General features: G+C 42.8%; 1 protein-coding gene across 1 annotated transcript in view; it reads right to left on the reverse strand.

The window, feature by feature from the left end:
* SH3RF3 (SH3 domain containing ring finger 3) overlaps window positions 1–23,913 on the reverse strand; it is a 247,182-nt gene that overhangs the window by 41,008 nt on the left and 182,261 nt on the right. Inside the window, exons 4-6 of the mRNA XM_058018799.1 lie at window positions 22,832–23,200; window positions 6,884–6,984; window positions 2,660–2,830 (exon numbers count right to left, since the gene is read on the reverse strand). Coding sequence (XP_057874782.1) covers window positions 2,660–2,830; window positions 6,884–6,984; window positions 22,832–23,200 — 641 coding nt within the window. The remainder of the gene's footprint in view (window positions 1–2,659; window positions 2,831–6,883; window positions 6,985–22,831; window positions 23,201–23,913) is intronic.

Genomic DNA, 23,913 nt, shown 5'->3' on the forward strand with positions numbered 1-23,913 from the left:
GTAACCAGCCCTAGCTTAGATTTGCTAAGAGAATGCAACAGGGACAGGAATGCAGCTGACCTGAATGAAAAAGAAGTCCAAAGAGTTGTTGACACCTCTCTCACTCCTCACTTGAAACTGCAGGCATAATTTCACCTGAGTGGCCAAGTCCCTGCAGAGGGGAGGGACAAGGCTTTTTCTCCTATGAATTGAGTTCAATTAAAGCATGTCTGGATCCTCTTACCATTGAGCAAAAAACTCTGACTAGGACAGAAGGACACCTAGGAAGACAGAAAGACATCAGTGGACAAACTCAGCTGCTGCTGAGCACCTCTTTCTCACTCAAGTTCCTGAATGATTGCCTTCCCCAGCTGTAGATGCCATGAAACAGATGGATCATTTTGTGCTGTTTTCTTCTCCTGGGCTGCTTCTTGCGCCAAGGTCCTCTTGCAGGAAAGGACAGCACAGAGATATGAGGCAGAACAAAGTAAAATGGAGGAAGTGGAAATGAGGCAGTGCAAGGGTTTAGCAAGAGAGGAGAGAATAACAGAAAAAGCATTAATAGTCATCTATGGAGTATAGAACTGGGAGAAACTCTGGGTCCTCAAGACGGCATGGGAAGACAGAGAGGAGAAGAGGAGAAAGGAGTATGTTGAACAGTCTGGTTCAGAGGACATGGGTGACAGAAGAAATAACTCTAAGAAAAGAGTGGAAAGCCTAAAGAGTGGAATTCTGATGGAAAAAGACCAAATCACAGGCTGGAGGATATGGTCCAAAAGGGCAAAAAATAGCTATGCCTCCTGTCCAATCCTCCCTCCTCCTACAGATGTATGGAAAGACATCACTGTGGTATCACTGACTTGACTCATCTCATGGTACAAGGTTTGTCTGGACTACATTTTGCTAAATAAATCTGATTTTTTATTTTCTTCAATTTTTTTTATAAGTCCCCAGGTTGGGAAAAGCTGGGAATCCCACCAGATGGAAATCTTGACTGTCTGTCATCTGCTGTGAAGAGCTGGCAGGGTGGCAGGAAGGTTCAGCTGGAGCTGGCTTGGCCATCTGCACTAGATTCAGTTTGCCAGAAAAGCACATCTAACAGTCCACTGAGAGCTGTGTTCAGGCAAACATGCACACCAACAAGTACAGAAACTATCTGTGAATCCAACAGAGATGGGTAGATGTTGGATGTGGCAAATATTCTCTGCTGCCCTGTGCCTGTCTGCCCATCTAAAGAGTTTTGTTCTTTTTCCGTAATGCTCCACTCAAACACGTGTTTTGGCAGCTTATAAATCTTGTTCAGTGTTATTAAATTCACAACTTCTTTTCCTTGGGTTTTGTAGGGTGTGGCAGAAAAACATGTATGAATCTAATCCTCTGCTTTTCTGTCAAAGGGGAACAATGTATGTTGAATGTAGTGGAAATAGGAGATTTTGTTGATATCAGATTTTTATTGCTGTTCTCACTGAGGGTGATTTATACAGGAATTTAATTAGCCCACAGGATCATAAATATAATCATAATGCTGTTTTCAGGTTTTGTGGAAAACACTTTTGCCCTTTAGCACTTCTCTGTCTTGTTCTAGCTGTGACATGCTGCATTTAATAAAGTCTTGCTGATTCAGATAACCGACCCTTCAGCACAAACCTCCTCACTAATTAAGAGCTGAAGAGGCAAGGAGCAAAGGCAGCCAAGGGACTCTATAAAATAAGGTAAATACCTTTAGGTTGATGAGCAGTGAAGAACCAGTGAATTAATATTTGGGGTTTCCTTACTGAAATGCAATATTAGGATTGTCAGCAGGCTTAGTTATTGCCTTCTGATTTGTTCTTAACTTTTGGTGTTACTCAGGACACATGGCGGCAGACTTGACAAACTTTAGATGCAACAAAGCTGGATCAATTTTTCCAGATCAACAGTGTCTGAGTTGTGAGGTGCCCTTTTCTGGAGAGGAGTCAGAGATGGTGGAGACTGTGTGCGTGTGGGAGGAGAGACTGAGAGCACATGAGAAGGAATGAGTTCAGTTTGCCAATCCACAGTTGCTCTAAAGGAGATACGGGCATACATATGCCAGCATTTACCTGCAAGGAACATGTAGGTCAAACAGTCTGGGACACAGAGATGGACTTTCTTCTCAGCTTCTCAGCTTTGATATGGTATTGTCAAATACTGAACTCTGACAAATGGCATTCCTCCCTCAAAAATGCCTTTTTTTCCTTTTCTCATCTGCTGCAGCTGAGGCGGGGGTAGGTAAAATCAGACAATTTACTTAGCTCTCCTACCACTTTAGAATTTTAACTGTTCAAACATTAGTCCAGATCCAAACTATCCCAGATCTCTGCTTTAGGAAGAACAAAATCGAGATGAGGAGCTACTGAAAAGCAAAACACGAGTGTTTTTAATTTTGTTACGTGTCCAGTAGTTTTATAACAATAAAACCATTAGCCAACAGATTCTTTACAATAATAAAACCTGGGCCTGTCAGAGGTCATAAATACATCATCTAATACAACTGGTGCAATGTCCTGAGGACATGGATCACTCAAATGCTACAACCAGCAAGTCTCATTACTGAAGTCCACAGTGCAGAGAATTTCTGGAAGAGGAATGTGATTTAAAAGCAGAGCTACATTTTTTCAGTGCCATCCAGAATGCCCCAGTAGAGGCAGGTGGTCCTCACCTTGACACGGGTGTCACGTAGTTGCCTGGGAAGACCCCGGACATGCCACTCCTCAGAGAGGTGCCCTTGAACCAGCCGTCCTGGCACTTCTCAATGACGCGGTACATCTCCCCTTTGCGCAGCTCCAGCTCGTCGTTCTTCTGAGGCTTGTAGGCATACAGGGCCAGGTAGCTGTGGGGAGAGGTCACACAGGGAGAGAGCACACAGGTGACATCAGCCACCACCTGTCCTGCTCCAGCTCCAGCCCCTCAGAGCAGAGAGAGCTGCTCAGAAGTTGAGGTTAAAAAGGGACACCATTACAGGCTGCTTCACAAACAGGGAAGGGAAGAGACTGGATTCTAAGACAATGAGGGAGTAACTAATCAGAGTAAAAGGTAATTTAGAAGTTGATGAGACATGCTTCTCATCCAGGGCATAACCAGACCAAAACAGTGCCACAAAGCAGCACCCAAGTTAAGGACGTATCAACAGTTTCAGAAAAACATGACAATTACAGTGACAGCCAGAGTAACAAGGGCTGGAGTAAGAGGGCTTTGCAAATCCTGACATCTGGAAGAAATATACATTCATTTGCTTCAGGTGGGATCCACCTCTGTTGTGGAGTTTAAGAGGAAAATAAATGTGTAAGCTATTTCAAAATAGGTAGGCTATTTCAAAAGCTTTTCTTGCAGCTTTCTCAATGCTATTTATGCTGGGTAAGTTTAGAAACAGCACACCAAACTGTTCTGATCTAGTATGGTAATTCTTGTACTATGTTGGTAAAACAAAAAGTGAGAAAGGGCCACATTCTGCAGAGGATTTTTTATTTAAGTAAGTGACGTGGTAGAATTTGGTTTTGAATGTCTTGCAAGTATACTAATAAATCTTTAATACAGGATCCAATATGTAAAATTTTTTATTTATTTAATTACAGCTTTTATTTATTCCCTTTGTTTAGAGTCTTTCTATTTATCTCTCTTTTGTTCTTCTGTTACTACTTCAGGGATGTGTCTAGTGTTGTGAAATGACTACAGCTTAAAATCCCTACAGAGACACTCTCTGTTTAGAGAGATTCTTGTTGAAAATTAAGAATGATTGCTTGCACTTTGGGAAATAATGGAAAGCCGGGATAGAATAGAAAGAGTGCACACACAGAACAACACTTTCTTTGTAAATACCAGATTTTCTTTGTATTATTGCTTTTCTCCAGATACAAAAAGGGATTTCTGGTAATTCTTGATCAAGGTTGTGCCTTCCTGAGTTTTTTTTATTTATTTGTGATTTACAGGCAGTGAACATAGACTAAGAGAAATGGGAAAACAGAGAAAGTGCATTTGCACTACAAAGTGCAGCAGAATGCTCTTAGACTCAGGGGTGGGTGAGAAGAGGATTGCTGCCCACCTTATAGCAGTGAACCAGAGAAAAAACCAAAACTATAGCAGTTGTAATTGTAGATTTTCAGCCAATAAAAATGATACATGACTTTTTACTTCTGCTCTCCAGGAAATATAATTGAGGAATAAATCCTGTTATTTTTCTTGATTCTACTTCTTTATTGTACCATAGATTTCCTTATTTTTATTCTGAAGGTAGTAAATAAACAGCAGTGACGAGCAGAATATGAACTATTTGGTAACAGCTCCTTGGGGAATCTTAGGCTGATGTGCCTGGCTCTGTTTACCACATGCATGGGGTACAAAGAGCTAATCAGAAACTATATTTCATTAGCCAACAGAGGTGAGAAACCACCCTGCACATGCTTTTTTTAGCCTATATAATCGGGTGGTCTTGAGCAGGTCTGTAGCTGTTCACCTGATGGAAAACATGAGGCTGCATATGATCTGAAGGACATTAAAATGCGTCACCCTGACAAGAAATAAGGTTGCATGCTTCAGTGCTAATCCTTCAGCACTGCAAGGACATAACAGAAAGTGCCAGACTGCACTCACTCAAGGGAGCAGAGAATGTGGCTTTGACTGTCCCTCTTGAAATTGCTGCTTACACAGGGTTCAGATTCAGAAGCTATGGGTAAAGCAGGGGGTCAGGGATAGAGCATTTTAGATAGATTCACTTAGCCTTTTCTCCCCACGGGCTACATGTAATAATGTAACTTACAGGTGGAGATTCTGGAAGCAGGTGCAAGCAAAGTTACCCTAAGTGGATCATAGGCTGTTGTGCCTTGCAGCTATCTTCAGATCTCCTATTAGTTTCTTTTTGTTCTCTCCTACTAGCTTCACCCAGCAAATTCCCCCACGTCAGCTACCACTAAGTCTGAATATCCAATATCACAATGAGCCTAAACATCCTCTGGATAGAGCATTGAAATCCTTGCAGAGACTAAAAGAAGGTGTACAACAGCCCAGCACAGATGCCACACCAGAAAGACCAACCTCTGTATGGCTAAAGTGATGAAAGCTTCTGTGTGACAACCATGTAGGGTGACCCTGGCACAACACAAGTGACCAGTACTTTCTTTGTGGACCAGCAATCCCATCTCCTGTGCAAGGGGCTAGTGAGGAGGCCCATCCCTGGGGGTCTCCTCTTTAGTTGCAGAGGCACAGGGTTCTCCAAAGCCAGGGGCAGGCCCAGCCTGTGGGCAGGCATAAACTCCACTCCTGGCAGGGAGGCGGTTGTGGGAGAGCTGGGGGAGATGCGTGCTCTCATCCATGGCTGAAAACAATCTGATTGCCAGCAGCTTCCCTCCCCAGGATTTGTTTCTGGGTTTTTCCTCTGGCAGGAAATCAGGTCTAGTGGTCCCATTTGCTGAGGATGATTTTGCCTTAAGGCAAAGTCTTTGGATTTGGACACATTTCACTGCTCTCTAGATTTTAGGTGTGAAACTTCACCAGCTAATTCTGTACAGCCTAGAAAAAAGTGTTAAAAAAACAATCTGAAATCTTGCAAAATGTAGTATCAGATTATTCTGGGCTATGTGAAACAGCGAGGCTAAGGCTTGGAAGTGGGACCTGGAAGAACCCAAAATGTTTATTAGAAATTCCCTGAAAAAAGGTTGAAGTGTGAAGTGTTCTTGGCCTTGGGTAGCTGCCTGTGACTCTGCTTACAGTGCAGAAGCCCCAGGGTTTTGTCTAGAGTTGCACCTCCCCACTACTGCTACAGCTTTCAAATAATGCATCTTCTTTGACTGGAACTTGGCTCGTAAATGCAGAATGACAGACCGGATTACAAGGCTGCTTCACAAGGGAGATGACAGGAGAAGCATGGGAGGGAGCAGGGGAGGCTTGCTGAGGCATGGAGTCAGGGGCATTGCCTGAGAGCTGGAAAATGTCCTGATTCAGCAACCAGGTACTTCAAATGTTGCCAGTTATCGCTTCCTAGTCAGGGCAAATCTTGCAATAAACACGTGCCCCACTATGTGCCACACAGGCTGTGCAGGGTGAGCACAGGGCAATGGTGACACCTCTCCATGGGGCACTCAGGGATGTGTGGCATCTCTCAGGTATAAAGATCTCAAGTAGCTAAGAAGAAATTTGTTTGGTTCTGATTAAACACCCCCATTGTTCTTAAAGAAGATCTATTATTTTCAGGATTTTGTGAATTCAGACCTTGTTTTAGCTATATCATAAAACCCAAAAATGTGGATACGCATATGTGTTTGTGTGTGTATAGTTGTCCTGCTTTTATGAGGTATATGTGTTGAAAGGAGAGGATTCAGTAGTTAATTAGACAAGTATCAGATAAACCAACCAGGCTAGAAGAGACTTGCCAAATATGAAATCTATTTGTTCTGTGAACCTTCTGTTATTCTACGCACTATTCAACAAGACTGTATGCCAAAGATGTGAAGTTCATTCATTGCCTTGTTCGTTCATTGTTGATGGCACCAAAAAAGTGCAACTGAGCCATTTTTTCTGGTTAATTGTGAATAAATCAGGTGTTTGATTGCATGGGACTACACCTTTTTAGGAGCTTTAAATGAAAGATTTTCTCTAGCTCAGAGGTACTCAGTTTGCTTCACAGTGATCTATACAGTTACAATAAATAAAGTCTAAAAGGGCTCACACAGAAAGGGGGAAGTCTTGCCCTGCCCTTCTCTATTAATTTTTTAATTTCAGCAGAGGCTGCCTCACATTTGAAATTGCAATCTCTCTCTTCTCAGAATGCACCTGAGCTGAGATTTGGGCATTCAGGTTTCAAGCACACACACACACACACACACACACACACACACACACACACACACAATTGGAAACAAAGAGTACACAGTGACTGAGATGAGCTGCTTACATATTGAGGGGGAGCTGGACCTTCGGTGGTGTTCCCTGATCTCCAATTATTGCACTTGTCCTGGGACCAGCCACTGTGGCTGTTCCAATCAAAGAGGAATCCTGAAAATACACAAAGAAGAACACACAAGGATTTAAGAAGAAGCTCATAATTTCCTAAATTTCTATGGGGTGAAGGCATAGAAGAATAAACCACATATTTTATAAATTCCTAGATTTTCTAACTTCATTATATTGCCTTAAAAAAGGCTTATTCTAGCCTTACACACTCCAAAAATACATTTCTGACACAAAGGATTAGCAGAATTTCCATGTACCTGTCAGAGAAATTTTATTTGTAGGCGCATCTTAAAAGTTTTACAATGTAAAACTACTTAACTGCTTTGTAAAGTCAGCTCAGCATGTGCATCTGCAGTAGTATCTTCTCTGATAAAAGTAACCTTTTCCCCTCAAAAACTTGTTTTTAAATTGGTACCCTTTTGGTAGTGGTTATGGATCTCTGGAGAAGAAGATACTATTCAATTTCCAAAATGCACTCTCATTTCTATGTACTCTTTTTATCATCAGGAATATTCTTCTCCTTCAAAAGAAGGTGACTACTCAACCCAAAGCTTTCTCTGAATGGAGAAAGTAGTTCACTCCACTTTTACCCCAGAAAATAAATCTCTCATATAGACAGCTGGACAGATCTTCTCCAGCCATTCATGTGAAAGGCAATTCTAAATGTAATCATTCATTTCTCAAAGCCTAATGCTCAGCCAAATTATATAGGGCAATCTCTTTTTGAGTTGTCTCACCAAAGTCCTCATTCATCTATGTCAAAAATGAATCCTGACTGGAAACGTCTCCTGAACTAATGCCAAGGCCTGTAGCAACAGATCTTTATTGCAGACAGGGCAGAGCTGGGCTGATGGGACTTGTAGTGGTTTACTTGAACAAAAAGTTTTCTCATAAATCTCACCATATGCTGTGTACATGTCCATATGCAGAATGGCTGTACAAAGTAGGAACCAATACCCACAAATTGCAGGTTCAGGCAGGGTGTGTTATACTCAGCAAAGATCCTGAGAAGTTCACAGGCCTCCACTACAGCTTTTCTGTTTTAAAATTCTATCTAACAAACAGTAAATATTGATTTTTGGAACACAAACATGGGGACAATTCTTGTACTTAAAAATGACACTGAATTAAACCAAGACACAGAGTTAACCAAGACACACATTGTTACTTAATTACTGGATTTCAAGGTTATCTTATTCCAAAGAAGCCACATAATCATTACTGTTCTGTCTTGACAGTGCATTGCGGAGCTGTATTGCTTTGCTGTTTATGAACACATTATCATTAGGAAATTGTGCAGCAAAACATGGAAACACAGCACTGTGATTCTAAAGCTTTTGGCAAAAAGCAGCAAGATGTCTCATTTCTCACCAACATCTACACTCAATCATGAAATCGTATTGACAAGTACATCTCCTTTTTCTCATTATTTCCTCAAACTTTCTGGCTGCTTGCTCAAACAAAGAAGGATCCAGGCAGCTCTTGGTCCTATGTGTAAAAAGCATTCTTTCCAGCTCTGTGACTAAGGCTTTATTAATACTGCCTGTCACGTCAGTGAGCTAGTATCAACTTACAGAAAAAACACATCAGCCCACTAAAAAATTTAGGGATAGCTGGAGAATGATCCCTCATTTGTTATGTTGAACTGGTTAATGGAGTTAGGGATTGCAGAAGATGTTGGGCTGAGACACTTGGCAGCTACCTCATCCAAGAGATAAATGAGAAATCAACTAGTTCAAACTTTGTGTTGTGCTACCACTGTATGCCTGCTCTGGACTAGAGAAAGTCTCTAAGAAAACAGAAAATGCATCAGTCCCCACCCTTCCTTGCTAGGAAAAAATCAGATTTTATGTCATGAAAAAACAGATCTGAATGAACAGCCTCAGGGTGCAACAGGAAGATCACAGCAGGAAGATCACAGCAGGAAAGAATAGAATAGGACAAAATGGAATAGAGTAGAATACAATATGTATATTGAAAGTGACCTGCAACTAATCCAACTGCCTGACCACTTCAAGGTTGACCAATTAAGGACATGTCCAAATGCCTCTTAAACACTGACAGGTTTGGGGCATCAACCACTTTTCTAGGAAGCCTGTTCCAGAGTTTGACCGTCCTCTCTGTAAAGAAATGCTTCCTAATGTCCAGTCTGAATCTCCTGTGGGGCATTCCCACAGGACCACTCCCTTGCATTGTGTCAGTGGACACCAGGGAGAAGAGCTCAGTGCTTCCCTTTCTGTTTCCCCTCCTCAGGAAGCTGCAGAGAGCAATGAGGTCACCCCTCAGCCTCCTTCTCTCCAAACTAGAAAAGCACAGTGTCCTCAGCTGCTCCTCTTAGGACATTCCTTCCAGTCCTTTCACCAAGATTTGTTGTCCTCCTCTGGATGTGTTCAAGGACTTTCACATCCTCCTTCCATGGTGGGGCCCAGAACTGCACAGAGTGCTCCAGGTGAGGCCACACCAACACTGAACACAGCAGGATAATTTTGGGTGACTGGTGATGGTCTGTTTGATGCACCCCAGCATGGGGTTTGCCCTCTGGTGTCTCACACTGAGCCTGCTGTCCACCAGCATCCCCCAGATCCCTCTCTGCAGGGCTGCTCTTCAGCCACTCCTCTCCTCATCCATACTTGTGCCTGGCTTTACACCATCCCAGGAGGGTCAGAATCCAGCATTTTGAATTGTTACATTTCCTCCTGCTAATCATTGGCCAATGCTCCAGGGTACCTACATCCCTCTGCAAGATATTTTGTGCCTTCTCAAGAGAGTTAAAAGCACCTCCCACTTTGGTATGATCAGCAAACTTGCCAGTGGTGCATTCAACTCCTGCATCCTGATCATTGATATATATGCATATGTGTGTGTATATATATATATACATATACATAGATATATATATGTATATATATATTCACACATGCATATATATATATGACAGAACTGACCCTAAAACTGAGCCCCAAAGAACATCACTGGTGACCTGTCAACAGCCAGCTGTAGCCTGCAATCCTTTGAGATCTGGCCTTTGGCCAGTTCTTCACCCAGTGCATCACAAGTCCACTCATTCCATGGCTGAGCAATCTGTCCAGAAAGATGCTGAGGTACAGTATCAGAAGCCTACTAAAATCCTGAGAAAACTGTATCCACTGCTTTCTCTTCATCCACTACACAGGTGACCTTATTATAGAAGGATATCAAATCAGTTTAATGGGACTTCCCTTTTATGAACCTATATTGACTGTTCCTTATGACTGTATCATTCTTTAAATGCCTTTCAGTAGTACCCAGTATAATAATCTCAATAATTTTTCCAGCAACTGAGGCTAAATTAACAGGTCTGTAATTCCCTGGGTCTTTCCTCATGCCTTTTTTTTGGTAGACTAGAATAACATTGTAGTTACATTTTTTGTAACTAGAATAACATAACAAGCTTCAAATCAGCGGGACCTCCCTAAACCTGCAAGATCTTTGACAGATTATTGAGAGGGCTCCTGCCACAACATGCACTGGCTCCTTCAGAACACTTGGATGAATCCCTGAGGCCCCATGGACTTGTGAACATTCAGCTGATACAGCTGGTCTCTTACAATTCCAGTGTTCACAAATAGAAAGTCACTGTTCTCACATTTATGGTCCTCCAACTCAGAGGACTGGGAAGATGTAGGTCTACTAAAGAATGAGACAAAAAGTGCATAGAATGCATCTGCTTTTTCTTCATTCCTGTTAGTCAGATTGACCAAGCACTATCAAGTATTTGCCACCTTCACCAAGTCACCAAGTATCAGCCCAATCTTTTCTTTAGACCTCATCTGAAAAAAAAGCCCTTCTTGTTATTTGAAACAACACTGGACAGTTTCAACTATAATTGAGCTTTGGACTTTCATGTCTTCTTCCTGTGTAAATGAACCCCAGCTCTGCACTCAGAGCTGACCACTTCAAGGTTGACCAATTAAGGACATGTCCACCTTGCTTCCAGAGGTCATACAGTTTCTTTTTCCTCCTGATCCACACAAGGAGTTCCCTGTTCAGACAAGCTAGCCTTTTGCTCTGCTTGCTTGACTCACAGCATGGTAAAGTTATCTGCTCCTGTGCTTCTGAAAGGTGAGTCTTAAATACTGATCAGCAGATGTGGACTCCAAAGTCCTTAAAAGCAGATTCCCTTGGCACACCGCTAAGTAACGCCGTGAATAGCATAAAGTTTGCTCTCATGAAGTCCAGGGAAGCAACTCTGCCATCCTTTTCTGTCTTTACAGTGAAAATCCTCAACTCAGCCATTTCATGAACACTGTAGCCAAGACAGCCGCCTTACTGTCACATCCCTGATGAGTCCTGCTCTATTCACAAATAGTCAGTCCAGGAGGGCATCTTTCCTAGTTGGCTCTCTAAATATGAATGACAAGCAGTTTTCTCTATAAGCCTCAAGAATTTCCAAGACTTGTCACAGAAGTATGATATTTCCAGTTGATATCTGGGAACTTGAAATCTCCCATAATGACAAGGGCTACTGGTCCAGAGAGTTCTCCCAATTGCCTATAGAATAACTCACTGGTGCTTACATCCCAACTGGGCAATCAGTAGCAAACACTCTTTACAATACCTGCTTTGTTTTCCTTCCCTCCAGTGTTCACCCAGAGGCTCTTCACCACATCATCACTAACTCTAAGGGCTGTGCAATCAAACCTCTCCCTTACTTATAGTGTCATACCTCCCCCTCACCTGTCCTGCCTCCTCCTGAAGCCTGTAGCCCTTAATGCCAGCACTCCAATCACAGGACTCATTCCACTAGTAGCAATGATATCCAGCTCTGGGAGCTGACCAATGCTTCATCTTTCTTGTGAGACACATGCTAACATTTCTTTAGCTCCTGTGATCCTCCCTCTGCACACTGCAGCAAAGTCAGTTTGCAGAGGTGCAGCTACCCCAGGCTGGAGTCGCCACTGCAGGCACCCTGGGCTGAGCCCGTCTGACTGCAGAGTGATGAGTTCAAGCCAAGAGAACAGAGCAGTAGTCAAAGCATCATCTATTTGCCTGTTTGCACTGACAAAAGGGCCTTCTGTGTCTTCTGTATTACTGACGATCTCAAGTGCTTCCTATTATGCTTGTACTAACATATAGTCCAAGGGATTAAGAAGTAATGTAACTGCCATTCACCATTGCTGGATGACAATTTTGCTTTCTTCCCTTGAATAATCCCAAAGATGTCTCCACAGTTCTGTATATGTCTATCTACCTGACATTCAGTTTGCCTGTATCTGGTTACTCCAATATTACTGCATCTGGTGCCAGCCTGGCACCTACAAACCATTCATTTTTGCCATTTTGTACAGCCTGGTATCCTGTACATCCAAACTCTAAATCAGCAACTGTTTCCTGATTGTGCTCTGGTTTTTCTTTAGCTGCTCTCCCTACAGGCTTTGATATGACTGTGTACTTTCCAGTCTGTCTATGACCCTGCTTTTCATCATCAGGTTTTACTCCACAGGACCTGCTGGCCTTCCATACATTGAATTCAGCTCCTCTGTTCACATCTTGACTTTTACTGTCACAGAAGTATTCTGCTCTTCAGATTCATGTGTCTCTGTGCTCCTTGCTGTATTCTCTTGGTGGCTGCTTGATTGCTACTATGCATCTGAATGTTCACCAGCTTTGCATTTAAACTACAGTCCCTGACACAGTTGGGGAAGTCTTTCTAAGCTGATTTTTTCAAGGTCCTCTTGTCTCCTGTGTATTACTAACTAACTCATATCACAAAATACAGTATTGCTAGATTATTTTGCAAGATTATATTTGCAATAAGATTTTGAAGAGACTGGTTTTTGCAAAAGAATAATCTCCTCTTTCTTTATACTTTATACTTCTTTGTAGTTCTTTTCTTTATACTTCTGATCACCTGAGTTGGAAGTTTACCTTTCTACTCTTCACACAATTTTATGTACATCTCCCCAGTAACTAGTAATACCAATAATCCTCCTGGAGAACACAGCAGGCCTTTCTCTACCGCAGCTGGTAGAAGGACTTAGTACATTTTCCTTCTTTATTTAGCCCTGGAGCCAGGTTGTACTTTTGCTACTGTGATCTAAGGAACAAGGTACTAAATATGTCCTCCTTTCCTCTTCATCTGCTCAGGGGAATGGGATCCAAGACAATGCTCTGATTTTCTTGTTCTCTGCTTTGCTACCTTTAAGGAAGTCTGTGTGCCACATCCTTGCCTTCTGATGGCATGTGCCTACATGATCCATCTTCGTTGTGTGGCATCAGACACACAAATAGAGCCATGCACAGACATTACACAGGGAGGGCTCAAACACTGCAGCATTTGTGTCTTAATCCTTCTTCAATCTCTGCTACTCAGTGTTGCTAAAGCCTTACGGGTAGGAGATGTCTCTGACAGCCAGGATTTTAAGAGGCACATAGGCACTTACTGATAAAAACAGGCACCTTGCAGAGTTTTCTCAGAGTGGCATTAAGTACTTCACTGCCTGATTCCCACAGATTTTATTGCAATTTAAGTAATAGGAGTCACTTCTGAAAATACCATTTGGTGCTCCTCTCTATCCCTATGTGCCTCTAATGCCTTTAAACATTTGGCCATTGAATTTCCAGATGTGACCTCCTCCTGGGTGATCACACATGCACACCTCTTGATTAGGAGGCTGTTTAATGGTGGCATGCACTTTTCTGAACCAGGCACTGCCAACTCTGATCCCATTTACTTAGGCCTGTGAAGAGCAAAATCTGACTTCTTCATGCTCCCGCTTCAGCCTGGCATCCTCCAAGCACCACTCACCACTGTTTCAGCTCAACAGCAGCAGCTCTTTTCCTCTGGACACTACAGACCCAGATGCCAGCCAGCAGGGAAAAGCAGCTGCACAAAAGTGTGCTGAAAGTCACCTCCAGATCCTTCTGCACTAATTTCTGCTTCTTGGTGACCATTGGTAGCACAGCAGCACCACCTGTACTGTGTAAGGCTAAATCCTGAGTAAAACTCCCAGACTATACACACAGGCACCATGGTGCTGCATGACAGGTATTTCACTCCGAGCTCATGCTGTGCCCTCTGTTTTTATCACCAGCTACTCTGGTGTAGTAGGTGATTATGTACTCATGGACTGGAGAATAATATTAAAAGGACTTTTTATTTTTTTTTTCCTGTAAACACAACAGCTTCCTTAAGACCACTGAAACATTACTCCCCCTCAAATATTACTGACAAGCCCAGAGACATCAGGAAATTAAAGGTAACAACTACTCATCTGGGCTGAAACATCTTCTCAAACTCATTCACTTTCTCTTTTCCCATCCACATGTTTATGGAAGGATAAGAATGACTAGTTTGGACTTCCACCATAAATTATATTTTTCTTTCCCTTGCAGATTTACTTTAGATTTTCACCAGTACTTTAAGGCCACATTTGTGGTTTAATTTGAAAAGACAGGGTGCCTGTAGGGATTAGTGAAAGTGCCTTGCAAAATCAAGAGATTCAGTCTTCGAGCAGAATAGAAGTCTAGAAGACAGTGATAAAACTAGCAACAGAGTAAAATGATATTGCAGGTTGCAGTAGCCTTCACTGAAAAATAATTGTTGCTATCAGATGAATGTTCCTATCATCTAGAAAATCAGCCAGAATTCTCAGTTTTGACTTCAAAGAAAATCCAGCACTCTCTCACCACAGGGCACTTATCACATTCATTAATTCTCAGGAAAAATTCTTTTAATGTCTTGAATGCATATTTACAGCTTACTTTAAATTTCTCTTTAATATTACTTTAAAATAAGAGAAAAAACACCCATTCAGCTCGCATAAGTTGACATACCATCCTCTGGAAATATCATAAAAACAGGCTAAAGGTCTTTAAGATTCCTGTGACTCGTTTCTCTAATTTGCTGACTCCATAAAACAATGACTGTGGCAATCATTCTGAACCTTAATGTTCCTAGAAATAATGTATTAGCACTTAATGCCTGGTAGTGACACCAAGTATTGATGAAAAGTGTTACATGCAAGATCAAGTAGCCTCATCAAATGCTAATTATCAAAGTGGGGGCTGAAATGGACTTACCAATTCTAGAGGAAGATTTTTTTTCCATAACGGTGTGTGTGAAAAACAAACAAATGTGCAGGATAACAGCTGCAGCTGCATAAATAGCTGCATAAATACCCAGTTCCTTCCTGCAAAGACTGGAGCTAAATTTATATGATTTACTGAGGGGTTCTTACAACCTGCAAGTATCTGTGGCTGCGGATGAAGGTGAGGCACAGTATTATGCAAGCTTTTTCTAGGACCAGGTTGGCCCTGATTATTTTTGGTTTGTAATAGACCAAAAACTCTAAATCATATCTTCTCTCAGTAGCTCATAGAGCTATGCAAAGAACTGGAGAAGTCAAGTAAATTAATTTCCTGAGCTTCCATTTCCCCTATCCTGCAATCTAATGATGCCTGAAAGTTAGAAGAAAAAAAACCCAAATATTTTTGTCATTTTCTTCTGAAGATTCATCTGACATTACTATCCATAAAAGCACTGATTATTATGGCTCACAGCTTCTCAGCTCCCCCAAATGAGGACTAATTAAGCATCATGTGGATGAGCATCATGAGAATTATATTTTATTCAGCCTTGTTTCTCTCAGACTATAGTCAGGGTATAGCTCTCCACCACAAGGTTTTAAATAGGTTTGTAGTAAATAGTTTCTTGAAATTCTGGGATCAAAGAACATGAAAATCAATCAGAGACACAGGAAGGCTTCAAGTGAAAGCTTGACCTGTAAAAGATGTTAATTTAATCCCACACTCAGAATTGTCCTTTTGATAACTGTACAACAAAATCATCAGGATCCTGTTCAATATTTTTATTGACGACATGGATGAGGGTTTAGAGTCTTTTATTAGTAAATTTGCTGATGATACTAAATTGGGAATGTGTGTAGATCTGCTAGAGGGACCTAGGGCTCTGCAGAGAGATTTGGAACGGTTGGATGGATGGGCAGAATCTAATGGGATGAATTTCAGTAAATCCAAGTGCCGAGTCCTGCACTTCGGCCAGAATAACCCCCTGCACCGATATAAGCTGGGGACGGTGTGGCTGGACAGTGCTCAGGTGGAAAGGGACCTGGGGGTGCTGGTTGACAGTCGGCTGAACATGACCCAGCAGTGTGCCCAGGTGGCCAAGAGGGCCAATGGCATCCTGGCCAGTATCAGGAACGGTGTGGCCAGCAGGAGCAGGGAGGTCATTCTTCCCCTGTACTCGGCACTGGTGAGGCCTCACTTAGAGTATTGCATCCAGTTCTGGGCCCCTCACTTTAGGAGGGATGTTGAGATGCTTGAGCGTGTCCAGAGGAGGGCAATGAGGCTGGTGAGGGGCTTGGAGCACAAGCCCTATGTAGAACGACTGAGGGAGCTGAGGTTGTTCAGCCTGGAGAAAAGGAGACTCAGGGGTGACCTCATCGCTCTCTACAACTTCCTGAAGGGTGGCTGTGGTGAGCTGGGGGTCGGTCTCTTTCTCCGGGCGACAACAGATAGAACAAGAGGACACAGTCTCAAGCTGCGCCAAGGGAGATACAGGCTAGAATTAAGGAGGAAGTATTTTACAGAAAGAGTGGTCAGATACTGGAATCATCTACCCAGTGAGGTGGTGGAGTCATCATCCCTCGAAGAGTTCAAAAAAAGACTGGATGTGGCACTTGCTGCCATGATCTAGTTGAATTGTTAGAACATGGGTTGGACTTGATGATCTTACAGGTCTCTTCCAACCTTGAATTTCTGTGATTCTGTGATTCTGTGCAATGCCTCCTGTAGGAAGTCCCCATCCAGGGAGAAAATAGTGGTAAACAAATACACCCTCCAAGCAAAAAAAAAAAAAAAAAAGAGGAAAATACACACTTTAGTAATTTCTGCTCAAATGTCATACATATGTAGACATAGTGTGTGCCAGATGAACAGGATTTTATGGCATGGGGTAAATACCAAGGCAGTGTCTCACTTACTCTTGAGACTTCTAAACCAGTAGGTGACTGGCAGGTACTGTAAAGCCTCAAGATTAGCTGTGTGCAAAAGTTATTTTAGTGGCAAAATGTTTTCAGGTTACTACCCTGAGGAGCATCTGGAAAAAAACATATTGTTTTTCTTTTACTGGCAATGGGGTTTCACGCACAGTTGAATAACCCTTTTAAAGTACAACTTTCTCTTCCTAGTTCCTGTAAAAAAATTAGGATTTATCTGGTTCTTGAAAAATCTTTCAAAATATTTGTGATAAGGCATATTGTAGCAAAAAGAGAAGACACTGTCTCTAACCTGGTAGTTCCCTAAAGACAATTTTGCTTTGACCTGGATTCCTGGTAGCTTACGTAATCAGTCCATAGACTGAATCAGCTCATGAGCCTCATTTGCAACAGTTTTGACAAATAATGAAATATATCCCAACATGCACAGAGCATATTCAGAGACCTATTGGTAGCAAAAAAAAAAAAAAAAGCTGCTTACATTCCTGCCTAAAAATTTCTGTTTAAAAGAAGTTAACTCCTTCCCACCTACAACTACCCCTCCGCAACAAGATATTTACAATAGGCAATGTCTGGAATTATAAATAACTATGAATAGAATTGGAAATGCACAAGGATAAATCATTCATTTATATTATACCTTAGCAAAAGCTCTGATGCATTTTTTGTGACATATTTTGATCTGAATTACAGAAAGACAGGTACTTTGCCATTTTGACTGGTGCCACCTCCTGAAATAGCTGCCCTTGGTTTCACTTGTCTCGCTCTTGTATCCAGTCAGTTGTCATTCACAGTCACCAACAGAGCAGATTGGATAGAATTTGGACTCCCAGCCAAAGCTGAAAAATACCTGAATTTGACTTATTTTCTCAGAGCTTGTTGTGCACTTGAAAATTCAAGGTTCATTTTTAGTCTCTGGATTTTAGGTATAATCTGTACGCCTCTCATGGTCAGCACATTTAGGTTATCAGCCAAGGCTCAACCAGAGTTCTGCTATTACATTTTCTCAGCTAAAATTCAGCACTTCTAAATAACTGATAAGGACACACTTCCAAATGATTTATATAGCAAGACACTTCAAGGAACATTTTTCATTTCAAATACTGTCAATCTTTGGGATTGGGAGCGTTCAAGACATTATTCTCAGCTTTTCCTGAACATGTGTCCTCTGGTTAGGAGCTTGAACTAATACTTGCAGATACAAATTGGCTTCTTGTGCATGGTCATGAGTTGTTCAAAACACACACAAAAGTTGCCTCTGTGGGGAGGGTCCTTTCTTCCCCACTCAGCTGTTACCCTGGTGTGCACAAAGCCATGCTTCATTATTCATGAGATGCTTTTTCTGTCAAAATCCAGGGGATTTGGAGCAGGACTGACCCATGACCTTTTCAACTAGCAGGGACGAATAATTCATAAGGGGTGAAAATGGAAGCAAGAGAAGCCATCTGAGGCCTAGGCATGATTACCTTCCAGGGGGACCTTCCCCACTCCCCAAGGAGTCTCAGTTATGAACCACTCCTCTGCACCCGTAACCTAATTCAGCTTCAGCTCCATCACAGGCCTGCAGCACTACTTACATCTTCAATAAAAATCCATTTTGCCAGTATGATAGGACATTCTGTATGATGGAAAGGCACTATTACCTTTCAGATGGAGATCTTACATTTAATGAGTGATGCTTAGCATGCAGCAAAAAGCATACAAGCAAATTTAGTTGCAGGCAAAATTAGGATTCCAGCATTGCCTCTTTTAAATTAAATGCTTTATATTCTGGCTGTTGTGGAATTCCAGTCACTATTTTATCCAGCTGAGGTGACTTCAAGTTGATTCTTCTACCTTTCAAGCATCCCAAGGTTTGTAGTCAGTGAAGATGTTTTTTAAGACCATCATTCATTTCAAAATACATCTTGGCTTTTGGAAAACAGCTGAGCTGGTTCTGCTTAAAGAACAATGAACACATTATGGAAGGCCAGCAGTCTTTGATTATTAAATTAATTATATGCAGAACTGCTTTCAAAACATGTGATTTCATAGTCTGGTCTGCATGTCAGTGCAGAAATCAGTCAGAAATCTGTGCCCTCTTGGAGGCTTATATTAGTCTAACGACTCATAAAAACAAAAAAAGCATGTCAGCTCAGTGTGGAAGTCTGGTTTCAATTCACAAGAATTGACAAAAGCCACAAGAATAAAGCATCACACATGAAATAACTTCTAAGGGGTGGAATATATGCTACATTTAATGAAACATGTAAAATTTGCACCTAAATTTTAAGTTCTTGCAGTAACTTAGGCAGTAAGCCCTAGATGTCTCTGTTTCTTCTCATGTCAGCAGAGAGAAAGCAGGTGCTCCACATGTAGGTGCCTCAGGTCTGCAGGGAAAACTGATGCTTGTTCAGAGGAGACTTTCGCTGGCTTGCCTTGAGCTAGGGGACTGGGTGCCATTCAAGAACTCCTGTAATTGAATTCTGCTTGTTCAAAGGACAGGCTATAATAAAACTGTGTTGAACTTTTTGAAAATTTAGAATTCCCCTGCAAGCTAAATACCAATCCTGATCTGTTTCAGAGGAACTCATACCTACAACGGAACAAAATTCCTTTATTTCTTTTTATGAAGACCTCTATTAAATAAGCAATGAAAAATGCCTGGAAATTTCAAGGATGGGATATAATGACACAATAACCAAATTTACATTCTAGTTTAAAAAATGGCATAAATTTGCTAGATACTGAAACTGTAAATTTGTTGTTTCCATTTGAAGAAATAAGCTTTGGCTGAATTTGCTGTTGCAAACCAGTAAGGACATGAGATGGTCACAGAGACGACCACTGTGACAATGACATGCAGGACAGAGAGGTTCCTGTTCAAGTGAGGAGAGAAAAGGTGAGACATCTTCCTGCAGCAGAGCTCACTGGTGAGTTCAGCAGCTACATGCACAGCCTTCCTACAACCTGCCCATGCTCTCAGCAACGCCCCTGAGCACTTCTGAAGCAGCAGTAAAATCAGTTTGCAGATTTGTCAAGATGTCAAATGCTGAACAAGACACACAGGGCATTTACCTCAGAAATGCCAAATGTATTTTAGAGCAAAAAAATCTGAAGACAAGATTCTTACTGCCCTGAATGCCTTGATGTAAGAGCTCATGGGGCCCATTGTTTATGCTACTCTGGCTGGCATTCAGCCATGTGAATAAAAGAAAAGTGCTGAACTGATATTCTGTCTAAGGCTGAAGCATCATTAATTGCTTCAAAGCCATGTCAGGTCTTAGCAGATGGCAGAGAAGAGACTGAATTTCTGACATTTTTAATTAAAATGTAACCCCTATTATTATGGGATTAATAGTTATATAAATATAGCTGCACATTTTTAATGGACATTTAGTAAGAGCAAAATTCTGTATTTTTTGTAGACTTAATTTAGAAGGCTTAAAACCAGGTGAATGCATATTTGTAGCTCTTGTGATTTCATTGCTAACCTTACAAGCATTTTCTGAAGGTTGCTCCTACAGTCAAGAGAACATAGTGAAAACTTCAGCCCCACTTTTTTTCCCCTATAGATCCACATTCATTGCAAACCTTTCAAAGGAAAATGTTTAAATCCCTCAAATTAGAAAGCAAGGTTCCCAAAAGCAGAGATATGTATTAATATATGTAAATGCCACACTTGGGGTGACAGGGACCAGTGACACTTTTGGACAGAGGGAAGCCTCTTTTCACTAAGGTTGATCTGAGCTACCAAGACTCTTCTCTGCCTGGATTGTGGCCAAGACAGTTTTGACCAGCAGTGACAGAGGCTTGTGCTCAGCTCTCTTGTCTGCAAACTGGCTCTATACCCTGAGGCAGAATCACTCCCCAAACCTGTTCCCACCATGGGCTTCATTACACCCCATGTACATCTCTTCCCATCTGCTGCAAAGGACCCAACCAAGCTTCCTGTGGGCTGGATTTCAATAATCATAACTTGTCACTGGGAACATCAGGCCCTTCTTGTCCTCTACCACTTGTGTGCAAATGACAAAATTGTTTGAGAAATGAGTGGGGTCTCGCATACCAGTTGTTCTTGTTAAACAGGGGAAAATAATCAAGGCACTTTTTGTTTCATGGTATAACTTTTGTGGTTTACAAAACCATTAGCTCAGAATGATTGTTCAACATATACAAAAATGGTGTGTGTTGTGTTTCTTTTGACTAGCACAGGACCAGAAAAGCCACTATCATGTCTCTGTGAAGTCCAAATGTGTCACTCTCAGTGCCAAAATCCTGGGTGTCATTTACTTGACAAGTTTGAGACCCTCCCTCATGTGCAGTGCTTAAAGCTGCTTCACAGATGTCCCAGTACATCTTCACACCCTGCTGCTTTGTATGGGGGCCATATCCTCACCTTCACCCTCCTGCTGGGGGCTGAAAGGAGGGGAAGACCTTACACTACAGAAACCCTTCCTGGAAAAGGCATGTGGAAGAAAACGGGTGCTATTACAGTTGGACTGAGATTTCTCTCTGCTCCTACGTATGGATGGGCAGCAGAGGGAGGTGAGCAGTTGAGGCAGTGTCCTCTCAGTACAGTTTTGGCTGGCCCTGCATTGCTCATGGTGTGCAATCAGGGACCTGCCTCCCCCAGAGTCCTTGCAAACCTGTGCTGCAGGGGCCTGGGGCTTGTATCTTGGGTCACAGTGGGGCACAGCTATCAGGAGTGACCCCATGGTCTGGTGCACCCCACTGACCTCATTGGGGAGACCCACCAGCACTACAGATGGACAAAACCAGGCATTTCTGCCCAAATCACGCCCTACAGTTTGCTCCTTATCCCTGTCCCAGACATCTACATGCATACCAGCATAGGCAGTTACATGGATTGCCTCCTGCTCCGGGCCACCACAGGCTTGGCAAGTGATCCATGTTTGTCCCTGTATGGGGATGTGGATGTGAGGGGACAGAAGGCATGTCCAGGGAGAGGAAAAGGGCAAGGATGGTTTTTTTCAGCAGTGTGGGATGTGTGGGAAGACCCTGTCATGCTGAGGTTATTTTGGACTGTGAGACTATGAGATACAGACTGTGAGGAACCGGTCTATAAACCACATGTGGGTGCTAATCCGCACACACACTGTGTAGATGACTGGGCAGGAAGGCTGAGGCAGAAGAGCTTTGGGACTGTGACTATTCTCCCTTCTCTTCTACACCTTAAAACTGCAAAGTGCCAGTTGAATTTCCTTATCCACAGAAACAGCAGGCAATTGCAAAGGGTTTCAGTGAGTTTGGCTCCTGTTTCTGCCAGGGCCCCAGAAGCAGCCTCTTAGAAGCTCCTTTTGGGACCTGTGGGAGTGTCTGGGAGGATGCTCTTCTGCCTCCTCCTTTGAAAGGGGGAAGGATGGAGAGGGCAGCTGCACTCTCAGTATGTGTGATGGTTTAAAAACTCCTTGGGTTTTTCGGAACAGCAGCTACTTGCGGGGTACAACACTTGTCAAAGTGCAGCACATTTGCTCATCCTCCAGTGATCTGTACAGAAATAATTATTCCAAAAATCTTTTTTTATCCCCAGTGTGTGAATTTCAGACTGACATTGCTACCCTGCAGAGTAACAGACATGTTCAGGGTAATGGGATCACTCAAAATTATTCCCTTCTACAACAGAAACTGCTGTAACAGTTGCATTGCTTCTAACAGATTGTAGGATTACTTTTTGTTTTTTAAATGGTTGCAGTAATGTGAATCCAATTTAGCCTTATCCTCTGGCTTCTCACGCTTGCCCAGTGATTAATGCAAGGTGCCCAGTACTGTCACACCAGGATGACAGCACCATGTGACTGCTTCATGCGAGGGTGAGCCATTTTGGAAGAGGTGACCCAAGGGCCTGCCACATGCTAAGGATGCCCAAACTCCCCTGCACACCACCTTACCTGGGCTGGGGCACTGGAGGAGAGGTGGGTGAGGTCCCCGATCCTGGCAGCTGCCCGTGGGTCACTGGAGCTGATGAGGACGGGGGCGCTGATCTCCATGGAGTGCCGGTTGCTGGCGGCCTGGGAGGACTTGTGTGTCATGCTGAGGGCAGTGAAGGAGTGGCGCTTCTTGGTGTTCTTTTTGCCTTCCACCTGCCTCTGGGCGGCTCCAGCCGCCCCCGCAGCGGCCAGTGTGGAGCACGGGGCCAGGCCCACTGCCGCCGCCGCCGCCACCGCCACCGTCTCTGTGGCCAGCGGCAGGTCACAGCCAGAGGCCGCAGCCGAGCACGTCTTGTCCATCTCCATGAGCTGCTTGGCAGATTCATTCAGCTGTGTGGGGAGGAAAAGAGATAGATGAAGAAGTTGTAGAGAGTGATGAGGTTCCCTCCACTGCAGAAAAGGAGGCTCAGTGGGACCTTATCTCTGTCTACAACCACCTGAAAGGAGGTTGTTGTCACCACAACTGACAGGACCAGAGGAAATGGCCTTATGTTGTGCCAGGGGAGGCTTAGAATAGGATATTAGGAAAAAATTCTTCACTGAAAGAGTTGTCAAGCACTGGAACAAGCTGCCCAGGAAAGTGGTCGAATCATTGTGCCTGGGGGTATTTCAAAGACTTAATAGACATAGCCCTTCAAGGCCATGGTTTAAGGGTGGGTTGGCAGTGCTGAATTAACAGTTGGACTGGATGGTCTTAGAGGTCTTTTCCAACCTAAATGATTCTATGATTCTATGAATTGATTTGATTTATGAGGCCAGATGAATTATTTCCATCCACTTGTTAATGTCAGGAAGACTAAAAGAGGCAAAGTGAGCATGCAGAAGAGTTAAGCTAGAACCAGACACCATAAATTGGTCCAGCTACAGCATTTAAAAACACAGAATTCTCCAAAACAGCTTTTCCCAGACTGCTGAGTCAGAGCCTGGGGAAGGAGGCAGGAGCCTCTTCATCAATGTTTTGCTATTCTCAGTTAAATCACAGGCCTGTGCTTGACATTTGCCACACATGGTTTTGATCCAAGGGTACAACTTCCAAATCTTCC

This window comes from Melospiza georgiana, chromosome 2 (assembly GCF_028018845.1).
Source record: "Melospiza georgiana isolate bMelGeo1 chromosome 2, bMelGeo1.pri, whole genome shotgun sequence".
Taxonomy (NCBI): Eukaryota; Metazoa; Chordata; class Aves; order Passeriformes; family Passerellidae; genus Melospiza; species Melospiza georgiana.